General features: G+C 37.9%; 1 protein-coding gene across 3 annotated transcripts; it reads right to left on the minus strand.

Moving 5' to 3' along the window:
* Positions 1-1,479: 1,479 nt before the first annotated feature.
* On the minus strand, positions 1,480-20,807 carry LOC121941055 (sex comb on midleg-like protein 2). Of its 3 annotated transcripts, none has more exons than XM_042483766.2 (15): positions 20,649-20,807; positions 17,056-17,156; positions 16,396-16,470; positions 15,825-15,895; positions 15,023-15,257; positions 13,970-14,058; positions 13,619-13,862; positions 8,392-8,657; positions 7,752-7,845; positions 7,451-7,654; positions 6,626-6,787; positions 6,368-6,496; positions 5,017-5,235; positions 4,774-4,931; positions 1,480-4,083 (listed from the first exon to the last, which is right to left on the minus strand). In XM_042483766.2, exons 2-15 carry the CDS (start codon positions 17,075-17,077, stop codon positions 3,958-3,960), a joined length of 2,094 nt encoding a protein of 697 aa, XP_042339700.1. In that variant the 5' UTR covers positions 17,078-17,156; positions 20,649-20,807; the 3' UTR covers positions 1,480-3,957. The 3 variants fall into 3 exon arrangements, with proteins under 3 accessions (XP_042339700.1, XP_042339699.1, XP_042339698.1); XM_042483765.2 differs by having other exon boundaries at positions 4,774-4,928; positions 5,017-5,238; XM_042483764.2 differs by having other exon boundaries at positions 5,017-5,238.
* Positions 20,808-21,114: the final 307 nt, after the last annotated feature.

Raw genomic sequence — 21,114 nt, forward strand, 5'->3', positions numbered from 1 at the left:
CTCAAGGGGCAAAAAAACTACAATTACCAGAACACTACGCTCCCGCTGCCTTCAGTTCCGGTCCGCAGAAAACAACATGGCGGTGGGCAGGTGACAAACGATCAAGAGTGAAAAGGTAAGCTCAAATATGTTTCTTGAAACATTTTAGTCAATAAAAAGGCAGAGCACCAACAAAATCTTGGCTTGTATTTGTAAATCACTGCTTAATTTTAACCAGCTCCACTGAAACGACTGGTTTTGTCGTTTAATATCAGTATTATTAACTTCTGTTTAACTTTACACAGTGGCGCTAACGTCTTTTTCACGGTGTTTCGTGTTAGAGCTAAGTAGCTTAACAGTTGACTGAAATATGTTTTCAAGACACTTTAGGCTAAAAAAAGACAACACAGACGAAGGAAGTGTTTATCTACTGACGGAAGAAAAGCGAATAAAATGTAAACATTAATGGCGTCCTTCATCGCGGTGAGCGGCACTTTCTGCGCAGTGATACGGTTGGCGGTTGTAGTTCAGTAGAAAGAAAATAGTTCCCTCAAGAAACTGTTCACAACAAGGTCTGTGGATTATCTTCAGTAACCAGGTCATGGGTTCTTAAAAGAAACATTGCTGTTAAGTTTTTTAAATGACTTATTTGGTGCTTTGAGCACCACATAGTTGCATAAGGCACTGTTCTGTATTTACCAGAGGACAGCTGGGGTGAGACTGTGTTTTTTATTTTAGTTTTTTATTTATTTTGATCCTGTCTGTAGCTTTTTTGTCTTGAGTGTCATTAAGTTACTGGTAGAATATGCACAACCCTCCCTCCAGCTTAAATCGGCTGTTAGATATTAAAAACTTTGATGTTTGAAAGTGAAAAGTTAAAGAAAAATCCTGGTGTTGAATAAAGCCTCACTCTTATTGTGCATGCTGGTTAGTTAGTGAAAGCAGTTTATTTTTGGCAAAATTTGAAATGAGACAAACTAAAGTGATTTTGGTGAAAATAACAATTTTAAGCCTTGATTTGTTAGTTTTTGTCCAACGTAATTTGTTTAAGGACTGTAGAAAATTTTAAAATATGCTGAAAATGTCTGTTTTTACAGTGTCTGTATATCAATTTGCATGATTTTGGTAATTAAAAAAAAATGATATCCCATATCCCTTATGTGCAAGAGAAGGCAGACATATCCATGTTATCTTCACCCCTCAGCAACTCATACCAATAATCTAGATTCGTAAATAGCACTACAGCTAGGAAGAAAATATGTAATTTTAGGTTGAACTGTCAGTAATGATGAGACTGCTTGATCTTTGTCGTCTATTGTGGTTAAAAGCTTTCAGTTTATATGAATTGGACAAATGCTCAATTTTCTAAATCAAGTGAATTACATGTTTTTGTTGATCATACTAGAGAGTAAAATAAATAATTCAGCAACTTTATTCCCCTCTGAAAAAGCACCCTCGGTCTAGATAACAAGGAGTCAGTAACAACACGCACGCACATCCTTTTGTTTTCGATAGGTTTATAAAAAGGAAATACACAACATCATAAACACATATTGTTTATCCGGTGTGACATTATGGACAAGTGACTTTTTGCAACACATATTTTTCAAGTAGTTTAAAGAAGATGCAAGAGAGGGAAATCAACAGCACTTCAATCCTGTGTTGAATATCATATGGCACAAGTCTTCTTAAAATCGAGGAAGGGAATAACAGGAAAATTCTGTTAAGTATATTATAAACAGTATGCTACAAAAAGCTTGTACTAACAAAGACCACATAAACCTGAGAAATGTCGTAGGTAAAGCAAGGCAGAGTCTATTACTGGGAGTATTTGAACTAAAAGCGCTGTGTTAAGTATTAAAAAGCAGAATGGAATCCCACTGTGAAATATTCACCAACATCCCCATCCCCCTTTATCTTCACATTTTCTAACTTATGTATATGATCTCCTTAAAATATTACGTTTCTACAAAATGTACATTCTGTCGCTGATATTCATGGTTAAACCCATAAAACTGTACACATCTGTTTTCATTGCTAACAGTGATTGTAACGGTCAAAAGTGACAACACTGAGGCCGCAGGCGGACCGACGAGCTTACATGTTTATGATAAAAACAGCAAAACTAAACAAAAAAAGCCCTTAGAAATGTCTTCCTTGTGAAATTGAAATTGATAAACTCATTAATTCTAAGCTGTGTCAGAGTTTGGGATGCAAACGCTTCAGGGTTCCCACACATTTTCATGGACCAAATTTCAAAACTTTTCCATGACTTTTTAAAGACCCATGATTAATTTCTGTGTTGTTTCCACAGTTACAGTACTTAAACATGCACACATGCTGGAGTGTCGCTGCCCATAACAAATGCCGCCACGCTACGTCACATATACACGTTTTCTGTCTGATCGACATCACTTGTCCTGTGCTACTCTCGGACACAAGTACTAAAATCTTTGAAACAAAAACATGGGGAAAAGGCAAAGCAACTTGGCAAGAATTGTCCTGCAAAGTGCAAGAAATTTATAAAATTGTTTAAAAAAAACAAAAAACTATAGAAAATGTCTAGAAAATTTTATTTATAAAAATCCTAATTCTATATTGAAAATTATGTCACAGAATGATTAGAATTTTAATCACTTTTTAAAAAGGAATTTCCTTGTTTTTGTTTTTCACTTTTCTTTTTTGCGTGCAAATTTTCAGGTAATTTTCTTGTACTTTTTTACAAATTTCTTGCTAATTTTTGGGTTATTTCTTCTCAGGTTGCTCATTACCTTCCTCCCATGTTTTTAAATGAAATCAGGCCAATTTGCTCAGGTTTTTAAAGGGTTACAAGGGGAGTTTTTTTCAGATAAGTTGTATAAGTTCATTTGCCTTACTCGGCATTGCACATCGTTTGATGCGACTATTTCGCATTGCAGTGTTGATGCTGAAGTGATATATTGTGTAGCCCTACATCTGCTCACTTTAAAACGATGTTATATCAACAGCTAACTCAGAGAAATTAAATTTGCCATTTTCTGACATAATGTAAAAGGTTATCCCTGGATAATTACTGTAACAATTAATTTTATTACACACAAAAATTCACGACTTTTCCAAAACTTTAAGTGATATTTTCTTATTTCATGACTTTTACAGGTTTTCCATGACCGTGGGAACCCTGGCGGTTTGATAAGAGCTGTGTGGAGATCTGTAAGAGGCAGCAAAGGGCTCGCTAAGACACAACAGTACGTCATGCCACACAGCAGATGATGAACCTGCAGGACTCTCGTGAAAAAGGTAATTGAAACTGTCAGAATACAACATGATCCCTACATGATACTGACAATGTTCAAGCAAATCAAAACGTCCGTCTAAAATTGTGTGAGCGAAATGGAATGCACTGACGTTAGCATTCTTCGGGCAGGCGGATAAACCCATACTTGAGGCATACATGTGAAAAGTGAGAACGGCTATACAACAGCACAGACGAGAGAGCATCCAAATTCTCTCGTTGAGCACGGGGAAGAACGTCTGATGGATTTTTCAGTATACCAACCCTTCCTTATTAACTGGAAATTCAACAAGAATAAAAACATTATATAGAAGAAACATTCTCCATCTTTGGGGATCCAAAACCAGGATCAAAAGATTTCATCTCCGTAAAAAAACGTGTCCACGTGTGCACGTGTGCTATGCAATGTAAACACTACAGGGATTCTTTTCCTTTGGGATTTCATAAAGTCAAATGGCGTCTTCTTAGACTCGAACAGCTTTTCGTTCACTGATGAGGGGATGAGGTAATGTGTCAGCAATGCACGGCACACTTTTTCTCCACTCTGGAAGCCGGGTGAAGTTGTAATGTCGGTTCAGTCCCTCAAGGTGGAGTCTAGAGTAACATGTAGCCCCTGCGGGCCCCATGAGTCAGTATCCAAAAGCTGGCTCCTTCAGGGCTTATTGCTCATGGGTCTGGCAGGGACAGGGCTGCCCTGACTCCTCTTACAGTTTGCCTTGTTTCAGCCTCTCTATGTGATGGCATAACTTCAGTGCAGGACCCAGTTTTAGACCCATGTACTTCATGATCATGTCGCTCCGTAGCAGCATCAGAGCTTTCCCATCAATCTCCTGTGGATGCAAAGAATAGGAGTCATATTGTATATTCTTTTTGACTTAAAGGGACTGTTCATCCAATAAAAAAATGCATATTTTTCCTCCTACCTGCAGTGCTACTTATCAGTCTAGATTGTTTTGGTGTGAGATATCATCCAATAAAATATGTATTATCTCAAATATAATGAAACTAGATGGCACTCAGAAACAGAATATGTGCTTTCCAATTGCCAGCAGACCAGAGCTGTGTTCTCTGCAGCAGACGAGCGTGCCTTTCTGTATGCGTCTTGGATTTGCGTCTTGTTTACTAAGCTGTTTTTTGACCTCCAAGGTCAAAAAACAGCTTAGTAAACAGTGGAAAGCAGAATGGATAGAGGCTTGTGAAAACCTTACAGTGGTTAATTATTTTTAAATATCTCTTACTTATTCATTCTCTCTTTAAAACTCAGTGTAGACTGGTTTGGATTGATGTTTGAGTGCTGCTTGGGTGTTGACAGACAGTATTTTGTGTCATTGTATCTCGCTGGTTAAGGGGCTAAAATTAGCATGTTCACATGGTTGTTTTGGTTCCATCAATCAATACTTGTGACTACAGCAAAGTCATTTGATTGTCAGTTGTAACCGTTCCCATTACATTAAGGCCAGATGTTTGCAGGTGTTTTTTTGTGGGAAAAAGGCAACATTTTTCAGTAGAGTTGAACTTACATGTTTTCTGAATAGTTCAGCATGTGGAGCTAATGCTGTAGGGTCAGCATCTCTCACAAATTGCATCACCTCTTCAATGGACCAGGAGGAGGGGTTTTTACTGGGCAGACTCTCCCGCTCAGACGCTGCAGCCTCAGGACCTGTGGTGGAGCTGGCTGCTACCAAAGCAGAACACACACTGAGCATGTGAGGCAGCAGACACGATCATATATCAATGAATACTTCCTCAGATTGTTACCATACCTTCTACTCGTCTGAGCGGCTGTGAGGAGCTGAGCTCTGCAGGGTTGGAGGAGTGGCGTCTCATGGCTGTGCCGTTTCCTGTGCGGTAGTGGCTGCTGGCCTGAGGGTGGTACTCGGATGTACTGCGCACTGTTTGGGGCCGAGGGTTCATGGAGTTTGAGGCTGAGTCCATGTAGCGCTGCTCTTTTATTAGGCCGTTCTCTTCATGAGGCAGAGTCTCTGCTGGAGAGAGAAAAACGCAACTTGCATTCAAATGTTGTGCTTTTAAAGCTTCTGTAAACACTTGTCATCTGCCTCTGTGGGGACATTGTCCAACATACAGAATACATGTGATATGAATGTTATTATGTTAATCATTTGAAATCTGAGCAAATTGGCTTTATTTCTTTTAAAACATAGGAAGAAGGCAATAATGAACTAAGCAATAAATTGATAAAATGTACAAGAAAATTGCCAGAAAATTATCAAAAAAAAGTTTTCTAGACATATTTTGTATCTTTTTTTTCGGTTTCTTGCAGTATGAAGAACATTTCTTTACAAGACGCTCATTATCTCCCCCCCCATTTTTTCAAATATAAATAAAAAAATTAAAATAAAACAAACTTCCTCAGGGTTCAAAGATTTAATACTTGTGAAGGGAACTGAACAAGCAGACGAGAAGTGATGTCGATTGAAGAATCAAAGGGTTAAATACCAAAACTTCGATTTATAAGCTCCTTTTTAAACTGCCTGTTCAAGGCAGGAATGTTGTGCGGCTTTTCTGCGTCAGTGTTTTGTGTAGAAGGTATGAACACAAAACGGCTGAGCATTGTTTCTCGCCTTCAGGCCGGCAGCGGAGGTAGCACCAGAATGGGACTGACTCCTGTTTAAAAAGGACAGTCGGCAGGACAGGGTGGTGTGAAGTTTTGACGACTTGTGTGCGAACCACTGCTGGAGGATTTGAAAAGCAGCCAGCAGTTGTTAGCAGCTAGCTCAAAGAAGAACAGCAACTGAAAATGTCTCCTTTACCTCCAGGGAGAAGTCAAGATCAACTGCCCTATGACGGAGACAGCAAATTGTTTTTATTTTTAAATTTTTTCATGTTAAGGTAATTTTTGGAGGGCTTTTATGTACTTTATTTGATCGAACAGCCAAAGAGACAAGCGCTACAGACAATTCAAATTCAGCGACAAGAAAACATCTGATGGGATTTAGTGGTGTTTTAAGCTGCTTTGCTTTCATGTGTAGGAACATACATACAGTAAAATCGATACAACTTAGAGGAGGGAGCACTATCAAGGTCAGCAAGGAAACAGTTTCAGTCAGTATAAAAAATTTGCAAGCGTAAAAGCATGTGCAAAGTGAGCTTTACCTTCTGAAGGGTGGGCTTCAGTACGTAAATGTTTAGGTGACAGAGGAGCTGCGTATGGTGGGGAGACTCCAGAGAGACTCCGTTTACTCCCCCGAGCCAGAGACGGAGCGTCCAACGCCTCCTCTTTCACTGAAACACAGAAACAAGGACAGGCTCTATAAGTAACTATTGACCTCCTTGGTTTTAGTATGTTTCAGTTTATCATGAGAACTATAATTCAAAAGGGGCTTTTCCCCTGACAGAGCAGCGATGGTTTACCTGACTTGGTCCTGTCATAAGCGGTGTAGTGGCTGAACGGCTGGCTGCTGAACAGGTTGTCACATTGCAGGTGACGACACATAGTCTCCAAGAACCGCAGTACAAAGGAAGCACTGGAGGCTGAAGGTAGTTTGACCACACGAACTCCCCCGTCTGTTCTCACTGGGATGAAAGACAACATGATTTACTGGTCTGTTTGCCACTTTAAGGGTTTGGCTACTTGTGAAGCCATCGAAAAAAAACATTAAACTACTGATTCAATTAGGGGTGGGCGATACATCTAATATTCTCGGGGTATCGCGGCTTGCTCCATGTTCGATATATAAAATGACTATAACGCAAACATCGAGTATAAATTTTCACGTTGTTTTTATAAGCCATCAGCATCTTGGTTCTCACACTCTCTCCTACAGCTCTCCGCCAAAACTTCAAGTCCACAGCAAAAACATCAGCACTTCAAATTAAAAGCACCATGGGTCCCGCTTTGACTATTTATTTACAACAATACTCATATAAGTACTTTATTCAACTTCCTTATAACCGTATTTTATAAAATATCTATTCAACTTAATTTTATGGCAGTAGCTACTTTTTTAACTTTATTGTAACTGCAGTTCACTCAATTATTTTGTATTTTAGTAGTCAACATTAGTTTAACAAACATTTAAAAATATCGATATATATGTCGTATATCGCTATATAGCCCTAGAATATTGCAGTATTTTAAAGCCATATCTCCTAGCCCTTATTTAAATAATTATATCAAAGGAAAGATACTTTCAATAACGCAGCGACTGATGACGTCTTGTCTGTGTGTGTCTTTACCTCTGACCACCTCTCCTCCTCCTGAGTGAGTCTGCAGAGCACTGAGAAGGACTTTAGGCTGGTATGCGCAGTCTATACATGACTGGACCACCTGCTGCAGCACAGCGTTCACTGGCCCCGGGCCAAAGTGGTCTGGCAGATGCTGCATCTGCTTCCTGTCCAGGTGGGCACCACAGTTTCCGTGCTTGTTCACATAGACACACACTGGAAGGACACGAGACACAGTGAGCAAATGAGACGTTCTACTGACGGCTTTAATTCAACAGCTGATTATGGAAGGCAAACGAACATTAATTCGTACCTGTAGAAACGACTGAGTTGAGGCTGGGAGGGCTCTCTTGTGGAACCTGGATGCTGGGCAGCTGTGCTGGGCTTTGGAGAATTTTGGACTTTCTCTGAAAAACACATTCATTTGCAGATGCACTTTAACCCTTTGAAACCCGAGCAAAATTATTTCTTTCAAAAACATGGGAGAAGGCAATGAGCAGCTTCACAACACATGGCCTGAAAAAAGCAAAATCAAGCAATCAGTAAAATGTTACAAGAAATTACCTGAAAATAAGACAAGTAAAAAACAAAACACAAAAGAAAATGACCCGAAAAAATTGCAGAAAATATTTTTTTTTTCCCTGTAACATAATTTTAAATATAGAATTATTCTGATTATAATATATTTTTCTTGACATTTTCCCCTTGTTTTTGATAATTTACTAGTAAGTCTATGCCTCTTTTAAAACTCATTCTAAGGTCATTATCTTTATCACCTTTATTCAATTTCTTGCATTTTGTGGGACATCTCTTGCCATGTTGCTTATTGCCTTTTTTCCCCATGTTTTGAAAGAACTCAAACCAATTTGCTCAGGGTATAAGGGGTTAACATGAGGAATATGGCAGTAAAAAGTCTTCACCGAGGAGTTTGTGTTTGTCCAGCAGGGTCTCACCTTGCTTCCAGGCTTGGGGCCTCTCTTCTTGTGGGGCCGGGACACAAGCTCTGTGTTCTCAGGTACAGGCTCGTTTTGGGCGGCAGCTGCTTCTGCCACGGCTTTGAGCAGAGCGATGGTCTCACTCTTGGGCCGACGGCCTCTTACCCCTTTCCTGACGGGCAAAGGGGGCAGGGGGTTGGGGAGTCTGTAGGGGGAATGCATGGAGCGCCTGCTGGGCTTGGAGGGAGACGCTGGGAGAATCTGCAGGTTCTTTGGCAGGGTAACTGTAACGACAGCATGCAACAAATTAGTATCAAAAAACAAAGCTACAACACTAGAAGCTCACCAAATCTTTTAATGTGCATGTGTATGCCAACGTAAAATTGATGTGGAATACTGACAGTTGATGACGATGTTTTGTTGGTTTTTAATTGTGTCGTTAAGCAACAAAAACCCAAAGTCTTATAATTGTCTCATGCCAATGTCATCTTGATGTACAACAATGACATTTAGTCGTAAATTATGAAGAACAAAACCCAACTTCTGCAAAACATCATACTGTTTACAAACATAAGTCAAGAAATACTAATGTTGTTGGACATTTTAGATATCGTCAATCCGATTATCATTCAAACCAAAAGTTAAGATCTGTCTAACGTAAGAGTCCGATGTCTTTCTGACATTACACTGACATCCGCTGCCAGCTGGGTCTGCCCTGCAACTCTGCTGCTGCTGCACTGGGCAGACACTTTCAGTTTAAAAGTGGCATCTGTTGTCTGACTAAGTACAGATCACACACAAAGTATTTGACAAATTAGGGCTAAAAAAAGATAAATTAAAAAAACATGAACACTGATATGCAAAAAATAAGCGTAATCAGCGTAACAGAGAAAAGAGGAAAAAAAGTCGTCTCGATACAACATTAACAGTGGCGGGCTGGCTCTATAGATTTCGGATGGACTACGCTGACGTCACAAGAGAGAGGATTATAAAAATGAAGGACAGTTTGCAACCTGAATGTAGAGTCTCTCCTGGCTAATTAGGAAAGACTAATTATGTGTCATTTTGTCTTGACCCAGTGACCACCGCAGTGCACTGAGCTGCTGTTGGTGTCTGGGATTAAAGTCAAAGTAAAGAGACACTGCTGCCAATCTGGGTTTGGACAGGGGCATCTTATTACTGCAAACAGCAGGGGAAGTGCTCCAGTTTATGTTACACAGCTTCAATTAGTGTTCTGACGTAATAACTGGCATGACTATACATCAAACTGATAATAATAACTTCATATGTAGTATTAACCCTTTGAAGTTGAGAAAGATAGCTTAATTTCTTTCAAAAACATCTGAAGAGGGTGACGGGTAACTTAACAAGAAATGGCCCAAAAATAAGCAAGAAATCAGTACAAAGTTAAGAGAAAATTTCCTAAAAAGAAGACAAAAAAGAAGTAAAAAACAAACAAACAAAAATGAAAATGACCACAAGAAAGTGCTAAAAAAATTAATACCTTGTTCCCACTTTTTCTGTATTTTTTCTTCTTTTTTGCAGTTTGCAGGACATTTCTTTTTTAAGTTGCTCATTATGTTTTTTTCCTGTGTTTTTGAAAGAAATCAAACCAATTTTCTCCAGTTTCAGAGGTTTAAATGCTAATGAAAGGCATCTTAATGCAGCACCAGAAAACTGACATCGATCCAGGTGTTAAAGGGTTAAAGCCACATTATAACACCAGCTAGTTAACCTGACTGTCCACAAATAACAGCAGCACCTACAGCCAAAACCAGAAGCAGAGTAAAAGTGTAACTCACAATGTGCTGAAAGGGAAAACATTTGTGCCAACACGTACCCACACAAAACACCACCAACATTTACTAGCTAGTAAATATTTTTTTGCTGTTTCTGTAGATCCCCTCACAAAACCCACACACACAGAGTCAAATAATAAATTGAACTCCAAAACGCAGCATAAGCTCAAAACAAAGCCCACGCTGACGGAGGAGTCGGATGAGGCAGACTGATCAGGGTTAGATGGTGGGGGTGTGGAGAGACAGGGGTGGTAGGCGAAGAGTCAGATCCACGCTGAACCTTACATGAGCAGTTACGAGTACATTAAAAAAGCAACAAGTTTGAAGGGCTGTAATGTTTGTTTATATCTACTAAACCATCACAGTATGGGGCTCACGCAGAATAAACAATATGTAAATTAATGCACTTTTAGAAGTACGTCGTTAGCAACATGTTCTGAGGTTAGTACAAACATAGATATAGAAACGTAGAAACCTCATTGGTTGCTGCTCTAAGCTTGCCGCAATGCGTCTGTGCCCGCGCTATATTGGGAGGGTTTACAAATCCTTGTGTATTGAGAGATGCAGATTTCACTGCAAAATTGACTGTAACTGGCTTAATTCTGTACTGGTTTTCATGAAACTTTGTTTCGTCATTAACATCAGAAAGTGAACATGATAGTGGTTACTCGTTTAAATAGTTTCAGTTTCTGGAGGCGATCTTATCAGCACCATGGTCAGCTCATCTGCGAGTGTCTCCAATATCCAGCAGCTTTGCCGTTGTAGGGTCTTTGAATATATAAACACATCAAACACACTAATGCATATTCTGACAGCATCTCCCAGATGTGCAGATCAGTGGGATGATAAATGTTTGGGTCCTTTAAATTTTTAAAGATAGCCAAAAATGGAACAAATTCAAACGCTCCTTCTTATGCACTAGCTGTATTTTTTATTACTCTATTTACTTTGTATTTTAAATTTAAGCATAGCAGCATAACAGATGCTTCTCAGTTTTATAGCCTGCCGTGAGCTGTTGCCTTTTGAGGAAGTGTTATTTCACTTCATACAAAATATTATTTTATTATATTATAATATATTATTTAAACTGTCTCTTTCAAAATGAAAAGAAAAATGTTCTTGTGCAATTGACTTTTTTTTTGCGCTGTATCAATCTCACAACAAACCATAACTCCTATACAGGAATGAACTGAACAGTGACATTTGTACCGTTACACCACCTGCCTGTGTGTGAGTTACTTTTGTGTTTTGTAGTCGGTAATCTCCATCCAGAGTCTTAATCACAAACGAAGTTAAGCAGAAATCAGAGACTGGACTGAGCAGCTTTTATGTGTGCGTATTTTTTCCATGTAAACAGGTATGATGTAAAGAACATAAATCCTCCTTCTTCATCTCCTGTTATTCTGCCCCCCCACCTCAAACACAGTGACACACCAGCAGAGCTCCACAGTGTATCTGCAGTGTTTCACATGCAATACACAGCACGTCTCCTACGACCGCTGGCTCAGTGCTCGTGACCCTCCCATTTTTTAATGTAGCCCCAATTTATCAAGAGGACCGTGTTTAAAGCGCGACACTAAACTTGTTCCTAAGCAACCAAACTTTCTTCAAAGTGCAGACACTGTGGCGACTCAGGAGCACAGAGAAAAGAAATCCATGTTTTGTGTGAGAACACACAACATGAAAAAGAGCTTTGGAAAGTTTTACTAACAAGGAAAATATCAATATCTCAAGACTGTCCAACAGCAGAGCTTGACTGAGTTTTCCTGATTCAACGACAATTATTAATTTCCATACATCATCATTTATGAAGTTTACCGACAGTGTAGTGAAAATGTGAAGATGCTGTCACTTGAACAACTACCAACCGTGCTGCAGAATCATCACAAACCTCTGCAAACCACGACCACGTGATCATTCATTCATTCGAACTGTAGTTCTGCGTCCATGTCCTTGTAAATTCAAAAACATTTCCATAGCTTCTTTGCATATGACATCATACATCTGTGTGCTGTCTAGATGGAGGACAGGAAACTGGACCCAAAAACTAACACTGAACAAATGCCTGTGATTTGCATTGTTTATGACTGGTCCAATCAAAAAAAATAAGACAAAAAAGCCCATTTAAGTCCCAAAAATAGTAGGATGTAAAGGGGAGAAGTAAAAAAAAAACCAAACCAACAAATTAGATAGCAGCAGATGTGGCTCAAAACCTTCCTCTTCAGTCTGGATGAGCAGGGTCAACTAATGTCAAATACTAACGTTAAAACTTTGTGTTAAACGAGACACAAGTTGGACAAACCTGGACAAGTCATGGAATTTAACAGTCATGTTTTCCAGGACTGAAAAAGTCATGAAATCTGTAAAAATCATTGAAAGTCTAGGAAAAGTCAAGAAATGTTGTTGTGTCGTAAAACTTTGATGATCTTCTGTTCATAACCTTACATTTAATGTAGAATGAACACAAATTTATTTACTGTAATGATTGACGTAACGTAACTCTAATTTGTGTGTGAAATTTTGTTTCTTCATTTTCTCCCCTCGTTTTGTCTCTCTCTTTCATGTATGGCAGCTTGCTGAAATTATATTTCATTCTGATAGATTTGAAAAATGGTAAATTGTTGCAAATATATATATACATATGTATTATTGGTCCCTGAAAAGTCGTGGAAAAGTTTTGAAATGCTGTCCATGAACATGTGTGAGAACCCTGTCACTAGACATTAGCCTGACAGTGGTGCAAGGAACAAACTAAAAAAAAGTTATACTCAAGCACATGTACTCACGAAAAACAACACGGTGGTCATTTCAGTCATGTATCAAACTGCACAAAAAACAGTTACAGTCCACTAAACTCTCGTACGCTTTCATCGGCTTGCTGCGTAATGATAGTATTGTGATAAAGTCTGGAGCAGATCCAGAAGTTGTGGAAAAATATCTTTTCTTTATTTTGTATTGTCTCAATTTGCTGACGATACATGCTGCCTGCAGGTTCATCTTGCTCTTTTATGTAGTCATGTTCCGCTGTTTCAAATTCATGCAGCGTATAGATTTATCACTTCCTGCCCTCCATCTGAAGTTTGCGGGTCATAATCATCACATGATTGCAAAAAGGCTATTTAGACCTCCTCTGAGAGATGTGTTACTGTTGTGTTATTAGATCACACTTACATAAAGAGGCGTTATTCACGCTCTCTTTTCTGTAAGTCCAGCACCTGCTAAAGATTAGACTGTGTATATTTTTCTCTGCCAGACTAAGCACCAAGACCAGATGATTTATGATAGCTGTGTTTATATTATTCTGGCTGTGGGTGTAATTTACCGACTGTGTGGGGGAACCACCGCAACTAAATGCGCATGAAGGAAATATTGATTACAAACAACAGCATCTGCTTCATATCTCATTGTTTTTGCAGACTTGCTGCCACCTAGAGGAGGACACTCACCACTGTTGCCTGGTGGCTGGAGGCTGTGCTTCGTGAGGGAGCACCAGCCCACAGGGAAGATGTCCCGGGAGTCGTACTTGCACCAGTAATCAAAGGCGCCCCGCCATCCGTCGAACATGATAAACACCTCCTCGCCCTTCACTTCTCCGATGGTGGCAGGACAGATGAGGTACGGGTTCTTCTTGTCCACGGCCTCCAGCTTCATGCCTGGCTTAAAGTTGTTCTGGGAGGGCCTCAGAGGCTCCTGAAATCAGTGCAACATCCTCATTTTAAACACCAACACTGCCAATAAGATGATGCCAAAATGTTTAAATGAAAACAATTTTCAAAGCTTTCTTAAGTGACACATACCTTTTTAAAGGCTGTTCCTGGTGCCATCTCAGCTCCATTTAGGGTTCTTAACAGAAACATGGGCCATGAGGAGGCGTTCATCCGAAATCCTTGGGAGGAAGTTAAAGAAATTTAGAAACAAAGGCTAATTCAGGACACACAAATTAAGAATTATTTACATACTGTGTGTTTCCTGTGGGTAATTTTCCTTATTCCTTATTTAGTGACCACTACAATGTTGTTTTTCAGATTTCTATCAAAGCTATAAAAGTTCAAAGATTTCAATGAATTTAAACTGTGGACAGTTTAATGTTGCATCTATGTGAACACAACTGTGTTTAAAGGGAAACGTGGGCTCTATTTTCCCACGTTATTGCGTCTCAGTGACTCATGGGAACAACTTTTTTTTTAAATTGGTTAAGTAGTGAGATAGTGTGCTGCAGCCAGCAGTGGCAAAACAGGCTGCAGTGTAACCACTCAGGATATGTCCACACAGTCGAAAGGTACACAAAGACGTTTCATTTTTCAGTAGGGATTCTTTCCTTGTTGTTGTCAGACTCTCATAATAATAACAATCTGAGCCTGTCAGTACCAGAAAACAAGCACTTTAACCTGACAGGCCACACCTGCACTGAGTGGTTACATTTTAGCCTGTTTTGCTGCTGCTAGCTGCAGCAGTCTTTTCAATACTTGAAAGAAAAAAATAGTTGTTTTCTGTGGTCACTTAGAAACAGTACATAGGAAAAAGAGTTCCTCTTTGAGACAACATAAACAGCACATTCCTCAACTTTCTGTCAACTTTGGATTCTTTTAAGACATAAAAATGATAATCATCATAAAAATTGATGCCTGCAGGGAAACTTTCTTTCACTTCCACATAAGAGTCAGAGTGACATTTTCTCAAAGGGCAATCATTTTCAGTTCAATTATATCAGTCTAACATTTCTTCTTTTCTTGTTGGACACGTTTTATAACTCTGCCACTATGTTCAGCAGAGAGTTGCAAAGATTTTCCCCTAACTGTCTTGAAGTTTTTATAATTAACAACAACGTGCTTCTCTCCTGACTCTCTTACCCAGTGGTGGCTGCAGCATGTCTCCATTCTTCTCACAAGTGCCAATGGGCTGGATATCAGAGGAGTCCACCAGCCTCCAGAAGTCATTGCTGTTGTCACTTCCGTCTAGACGGAGACGCAGACGAACCCCAGTCAAACCCATCACGGTGGCGATACAAACGGAGGTGGAGTTTCGCGGGTCGTGGGCTTCAAGCTTCATCCCCACCTTGAAGTCGTTGGAGGGTGGGACTCTTGCCTGCAGGTACAAAAAAAATGAAAATTCTGATACTGTAAGCACAAATCAAATACACTGCACACATTATTATTTAATTGTTCCAGTGCTGCAGACAGATGCAGATAATGCCACCAGACTGTTAGTTATGTGCCAAAGAATTTGGTAAAATGTTGTGTAACTGTGCAGGGGAGAAAAGTGGTATGCTTTTGTGTGTTGGTATATTTTCGGCAGAGTTATCATGATAAAACTTTTGGAGGATGGACAAAACCAGTTTATGATACTTGCAGCAACTCACAGAGCCATGGTTGTTTCACTAAAGTCTGTTTTTGCAGAGCAGACTTTCAGTACAACTTCAATTGAGGTGTCAAACTTCTCCTATTTGCTAATTGTTGTCAACCACAAACAGATTCAGTTTGAACTATTTGGAAGTGTAAAGCAGACCTTTCTAAAAAAAAAAAAAAAGGAAGATTAACAAATAGACACTATTTTATCCAAGACTACATTTCAGCAAATTCTTACCAAATAACTTTAAATCTACAAATATTAACACTGGGTCTATCTTCGTCCTGGGTCTATCTTTCGACATACCTGACGAAAACAGACTGGTGGAGCCGGTACAGCAGATGTTTCTTTTAGATATTCTTCCCAGCTGAAAGCATCTAAAAAAAGAAACACATGCACAAATGTTTTGACAGCAACAATGGTTGTTAAATGCAACAGTTTAAATATTTTGCTTAAAAAAAGATTAAAGATAAAGTAATCCAGTAAGTGTTTGAGCAGAATGTCACACTATTAACTGCTAACTACAACCTGAATTTCAAAGTTAAACTCTTTAGTATAGACAGCCGAAGTTGTAGTACAATATAGTCTCTTGTAGTTTAAAATACACACAACTCTTAGTGTCATGTTTGAGCTGTTCAGAGAGACCAAAAATATCAACGACAATCTTTTTGTGCCATTGCAAGTAGTGTTTAGGAAATTGCTTGAAAGGGTGAAATTGGCTCTCTCTAGCAATTGCATTTGATTTAAAAAGTTACCATCACAACATTTAATAACTATAAGGATCTTCTGGTAAAGTAAACACTCATACAGCTCTTCTTGTGTTCAGTCAAAGTAATTTTAGGGAATAAAAATCAAGGAAAAAGTTTTTAAAAATTACCTTTAGTTGTTGTAGGGGGTGTACCTGTTAGTGGAACCATTCTTCCTGATTTCTCCTTTTTGCCTTCTTTCTGATCTAAAAATGATTTTAAAAAATAGAAACATGGTTTTAACAAATCTTAATAGTAATATGCAGCTTTAATGGATCTCCTCAAAAATCTCATCATGTCCTGCCTGACAAGCTCCTACTCTGAACTTAGCGCTTCTCAACAATGAACATTTTTCTAATGTGAAAAATTATAATTACCATGTAATAACTTCCCTCATTTACATAGTTTTACATGAGTCAAAGAATAATAGCCTGAAAACTGGTACTAAATATGAATTTCTAGCTGAGTTAATGTCAGACCTTGAATAAAATACTAAAATGTGAACCCATTTGTAAAATATTGTGCTGAAGCCTTAAGAGAGTCATCATAGCCGATGACACAAAAAATATCTAATTAACAGCTCTGAAGTGCTTTCAGTAGCCTGCAATCATAACGACACAAATGAAGCTGTATGCTGTCACATTATGAAGTCCCTGCAGTCCTATTGTGTACCCACAGAGGTGTTTCACTTAATGCGCTTGATTGAAGCACTCCTCAAAAAAAAAAAAAAACAATAACTGCAAAATCATGAACACTGTCTTTAAAAGCATAGTAATGTGACGTCTTCTTGCCTTTTAGCGGCGTCTTTCCCATGGTGACTAATGACCAATGGTAACACTTTTACGACGATGATGATGACCAGGTAAGGCTTCTGTGCTGGTGTAGTTTTATTCTGAAAAAAAAAAGGTGAAAAATATGAAATGCACGACACACAAAGCACTTTGAAAGGGAGTCATTAGTTCATTAATCTAAAGAATAATTAAAATATCATTCATTTGCCTCACACTATTAAATACAAGGGTTTTGATGTTCAGTGCATGCAACATTTGAGGAAGTGAGTAGAAATCATTACTGTTTGTATATGAATACAGCTGCCTGTGGTGAAATATGCAGACACCAGCTGGCTGCCTTTTAAAATAGTTATTTTCATAACTTCACAATAGGAATCACCATGCCGAGCCACATTTGAAGCAGTTACAGTTAGGGATGTGCGTGATTAGTCAACTAGTTGATTAAACGTTGTTGTCAGCACCAGAAACAATACTAGTCAGTTTAACTCATTAAAATTATTATTATTCTTTGTGACTGTGTTCACCCTGTGAAAATGTCATTGTAATAATCAGGTATATTTGCTAAATATTTATTTCCCTAAAGAATATTGTTTTCAATGTTATTTAACTTGTAGTGAGTTGCTGTCATGTTTTGTAGGATAATCTGCAATTTGCACAGTGCCACATATTTTACTGGCATTTTGAAACGGCTCTTGGACAATGGTTAATCTTATAGACTAAACTGTGCTAAATTTGACTGTTTTCTGAGTGTTCTGTTGTGTTTAGACTAGTCGACTTGTCCACGTGTAAACTTCTGGGAAAATAGTCGTTGGGAACATCCCTAGTTACAGTACATACTTGAGCTGCAGTTATTGTTTTTTTCAAATTAATCTCTGAATTATTATCAATAAGAAACTGTACTTATTAATCCTAAATCCTAACTATTAATCAAAGTAGGGGGGATGTCTAGGGTGTGACATTGTTTTTTAATCTATCATGACCCTATCATGAAATATTTTTCCATGGGCCTCCCTGAGTGACTGGAGGAAAATGCATGACTCTCCCTCCACCAAAAATAACCATTTTCACAGTTTCTGTTTATGATAAATGGTGTGATTTGATTATTATTTAAAGAAACACGCCAATAAAACCCACCTGCAGGTTTAAGGGTCCTGATAGTATTTAAAAAAAACAAAATGTAACCACTAAAAGTGTAATATCCCTCCCCAAGCCAAATTAAAAAACACAATTCCTTCCACACCGCTTAAAAAAATTAAATTATCTGATGTGCCCCCTGTGTTTTGAATCACACTCTCCCCTCTCATAAGTAATGAACAGTCCCTTAACAAATAAAATCTAAAACAAACAAACAAAAAAACTTTTTTTTGAGAGTTCCAAATGAAGTCTTTAAGTTGCATTTTTTTTTAGTCCTGACAAACGTCCAAAATGCATCAATAGTGATGAAATGATAATTTGATTCCCTTTGGAAGCAAAAAGATAAGTATCATTGAAAATAAACTCTCACAGGGAACACGAGGGAAAATTACATGTTGCTGCTGTTAACAAAGAAAAAAAATTACCCTTTTTTTTTTCTTCCATAAAATACACAAGCGTGTTTTTTCAGTAATGGACACTCCCACAGAGACAGGAAGCCTGAAACAGGGAGTTTTTTTTAGGTAAACGACAGGCCTATGTTGTACTGGGACTGCCCATGTGACACTGTACTTGATGTGGATAGATGGGCAGATAGATAGATAAATGCACTTTACTGATCCTGAGTTGGGAAATTCTTTCTTTATATCAGTATGTTATTAACGCTAGAAAAATGCTGCGCTAATGGGACAAGAAAAAAAAGTTTATATGGGTCCTTGAAAAGTGATGGAAAAGTTTTTTTTAAAAAAAATGGAAGTGCAATACATAACATTCAACACTACAATAACAAAACAATTAAATCAAATAACAAGACATATAACATATAACACTAATACTGAGGGTTATGCAACGTTATTACTGTTAGGGTTAGTTACTGATACTTGGTATTTTGTGTATTGATACAATATTGCAGCGCAAAATATTGCTATATTATGCCGTTTGCTGTTTACTGCCCCATCCCCAAATATCTCTAGAATATATGTAGAATATCCACCATAAAGACTATATTATAATACTCTATAAATACGCTGAAAGACAAATACTTAAATGTTAAAAATGACTAGAAATGTAGTTGCCACAAATATAAAATCTAAATTTAAGTGCAGATACTCCCCAAATAATACTTAACTACTGTAACAAAGTATTGTAAAATCGCTAATAATACTTTTATTTTAGTAATATGATACTTTGTTATTACTAAATTAATGTTACATTACAACATAATTACTGTTATAATGAAGCAAAATGTATCTTCTTGATGGAATAGCCAGTTATTTATTATTTTAGTAGGCTGACAAAGGTTTAATTTATATTTTCAACATTAATAATGTATATAACTAAAAAATTATGCGTGGTATTTTGTGTATAAATACAATAAAGCCTCATAAAATATTGCGATATTATGCTGTTTATTGGCCCTGTCCATAATATGTGAAGAATATTCATAGAATATACAGTATAAAGACTATAATATAATACATTATAAGTATACTAAAAGAAAACTGCTAAAATGTTAAATGTCACTAGAAATGTGGTGAAGTAAAAGTGAAAGTTGTCACAAATATTAAATCTTAAGTCAAGTACAGATACTCCCCTAAAAATACTTTAAACTACTTTGCAACATTACACCACAACATCGTTTTCACGGGGTCCGAAAAATAGAAAATAAAACAGTGCAATACACAATAATGTATAATATAACTATCAGAAAACAAGCAACAAACAAACTAACAAGAAGAAAAAAATAAAATAAAATGAGAGTAGTTTGGTAACAAGGCAATGTAACCAGCCGTCCCACATCTTGAGGGTGAAAAATAAGGAAAGTCAGATGGCTGATAACGGTAAAAAATACTGGTTAACTTCTTAAAAATACCGCTAAAATTAGAGATTTGCCAACGTTATTACTGTTTTAATGAAACTAACGTTACCGCTGTATTAGCCGAATTAATCTTATATTTACGCTATTGTTATTAGCTAACGTTACAATAACTAACATTATAACTTAACGAAAAATGTGCCTTATATTTGCACACTTTCCCGTGTTTTTCCTCGCGTCCTGAAGCTAACCCTACCTATGAACGTTAACTGTTAGCTGGCTGATTATGTCACATCTAATGTTAACTTAGCTAGTAACAGCTAGCTAAATATCGAGACAGCTAAAACGCTAATTAATTTTCTTTATGACAGTTGAATTAAGCGGTTATTATGTTAAATATTGCGTACTAGCTCTTGTACTACGTATTTGATGTGTAATACTAACGTTATACGGTTCCAGGTAATAGTCAGGGCCCAATGTTGACAACCACTGCTGGCTAATAACTACGTTGGCTAACCTTAGCGTTAACCCTCTCAGAGCAGTTTCTTCCACATTATCAAGGAGAATTACACATAAACGGGGTCGTGTGGCTTCATCTAACATTTTTCCGAAACTCTGTATTAATTAGAGAAAAGAAAAAACTTACAAGTGCCGTCTTTTTTCCGAGTGAAGATCCACACACTTCTCCCTAATCGTCAGCTGCCATTTTTTCACGAATGTAGTGTATGCTGCTTACACGCATGTAATTTATGCCAAAGACTGTATTGTGTTGGAAGAAGACAGACTCGAAGAAAAGTAAGAGGCCCGGAGGTTCAGAGCAGAAGTCCAATGAACTGTCATGACACTCACCCTCACAGCCAATCAGATAAAAGCTCACAGATTTTAACCAATCGCCGTCTGCGATAATCGATCTGTCGTTTAAGATTCCAGAAAGTGAAAGGAGTGATCGGTCTTCAGTTTTTCCCCTCTTTGCAGGGTCTTTTCTGATGAATCTGCTGTGGTTAAAAACTGATAAAAAATAATGTTCACTGAATTCCAACGATACCACTGAAACTCTGACGCCGTGTTCAATAACAGCTCAAGACAAAGGCTGCTATTTAAAAAAAAATAAA

Source organism: Plectropomus leopardus, chromosome 5 (assembly GCF_026936395.1).
Source record: "Plectropomus leopardus strain MGB_pleo_1.0 chromosome 5, ASM2693639v1, whole genome shotgun sequence".
In the NCBI taxonomy this organism is placed as follows: Eukaryota; Metazoa; Chordata; class Actinopteri; order Perciformes; family Serranidae; genus Plectropomus; species Plectropomus leopardus.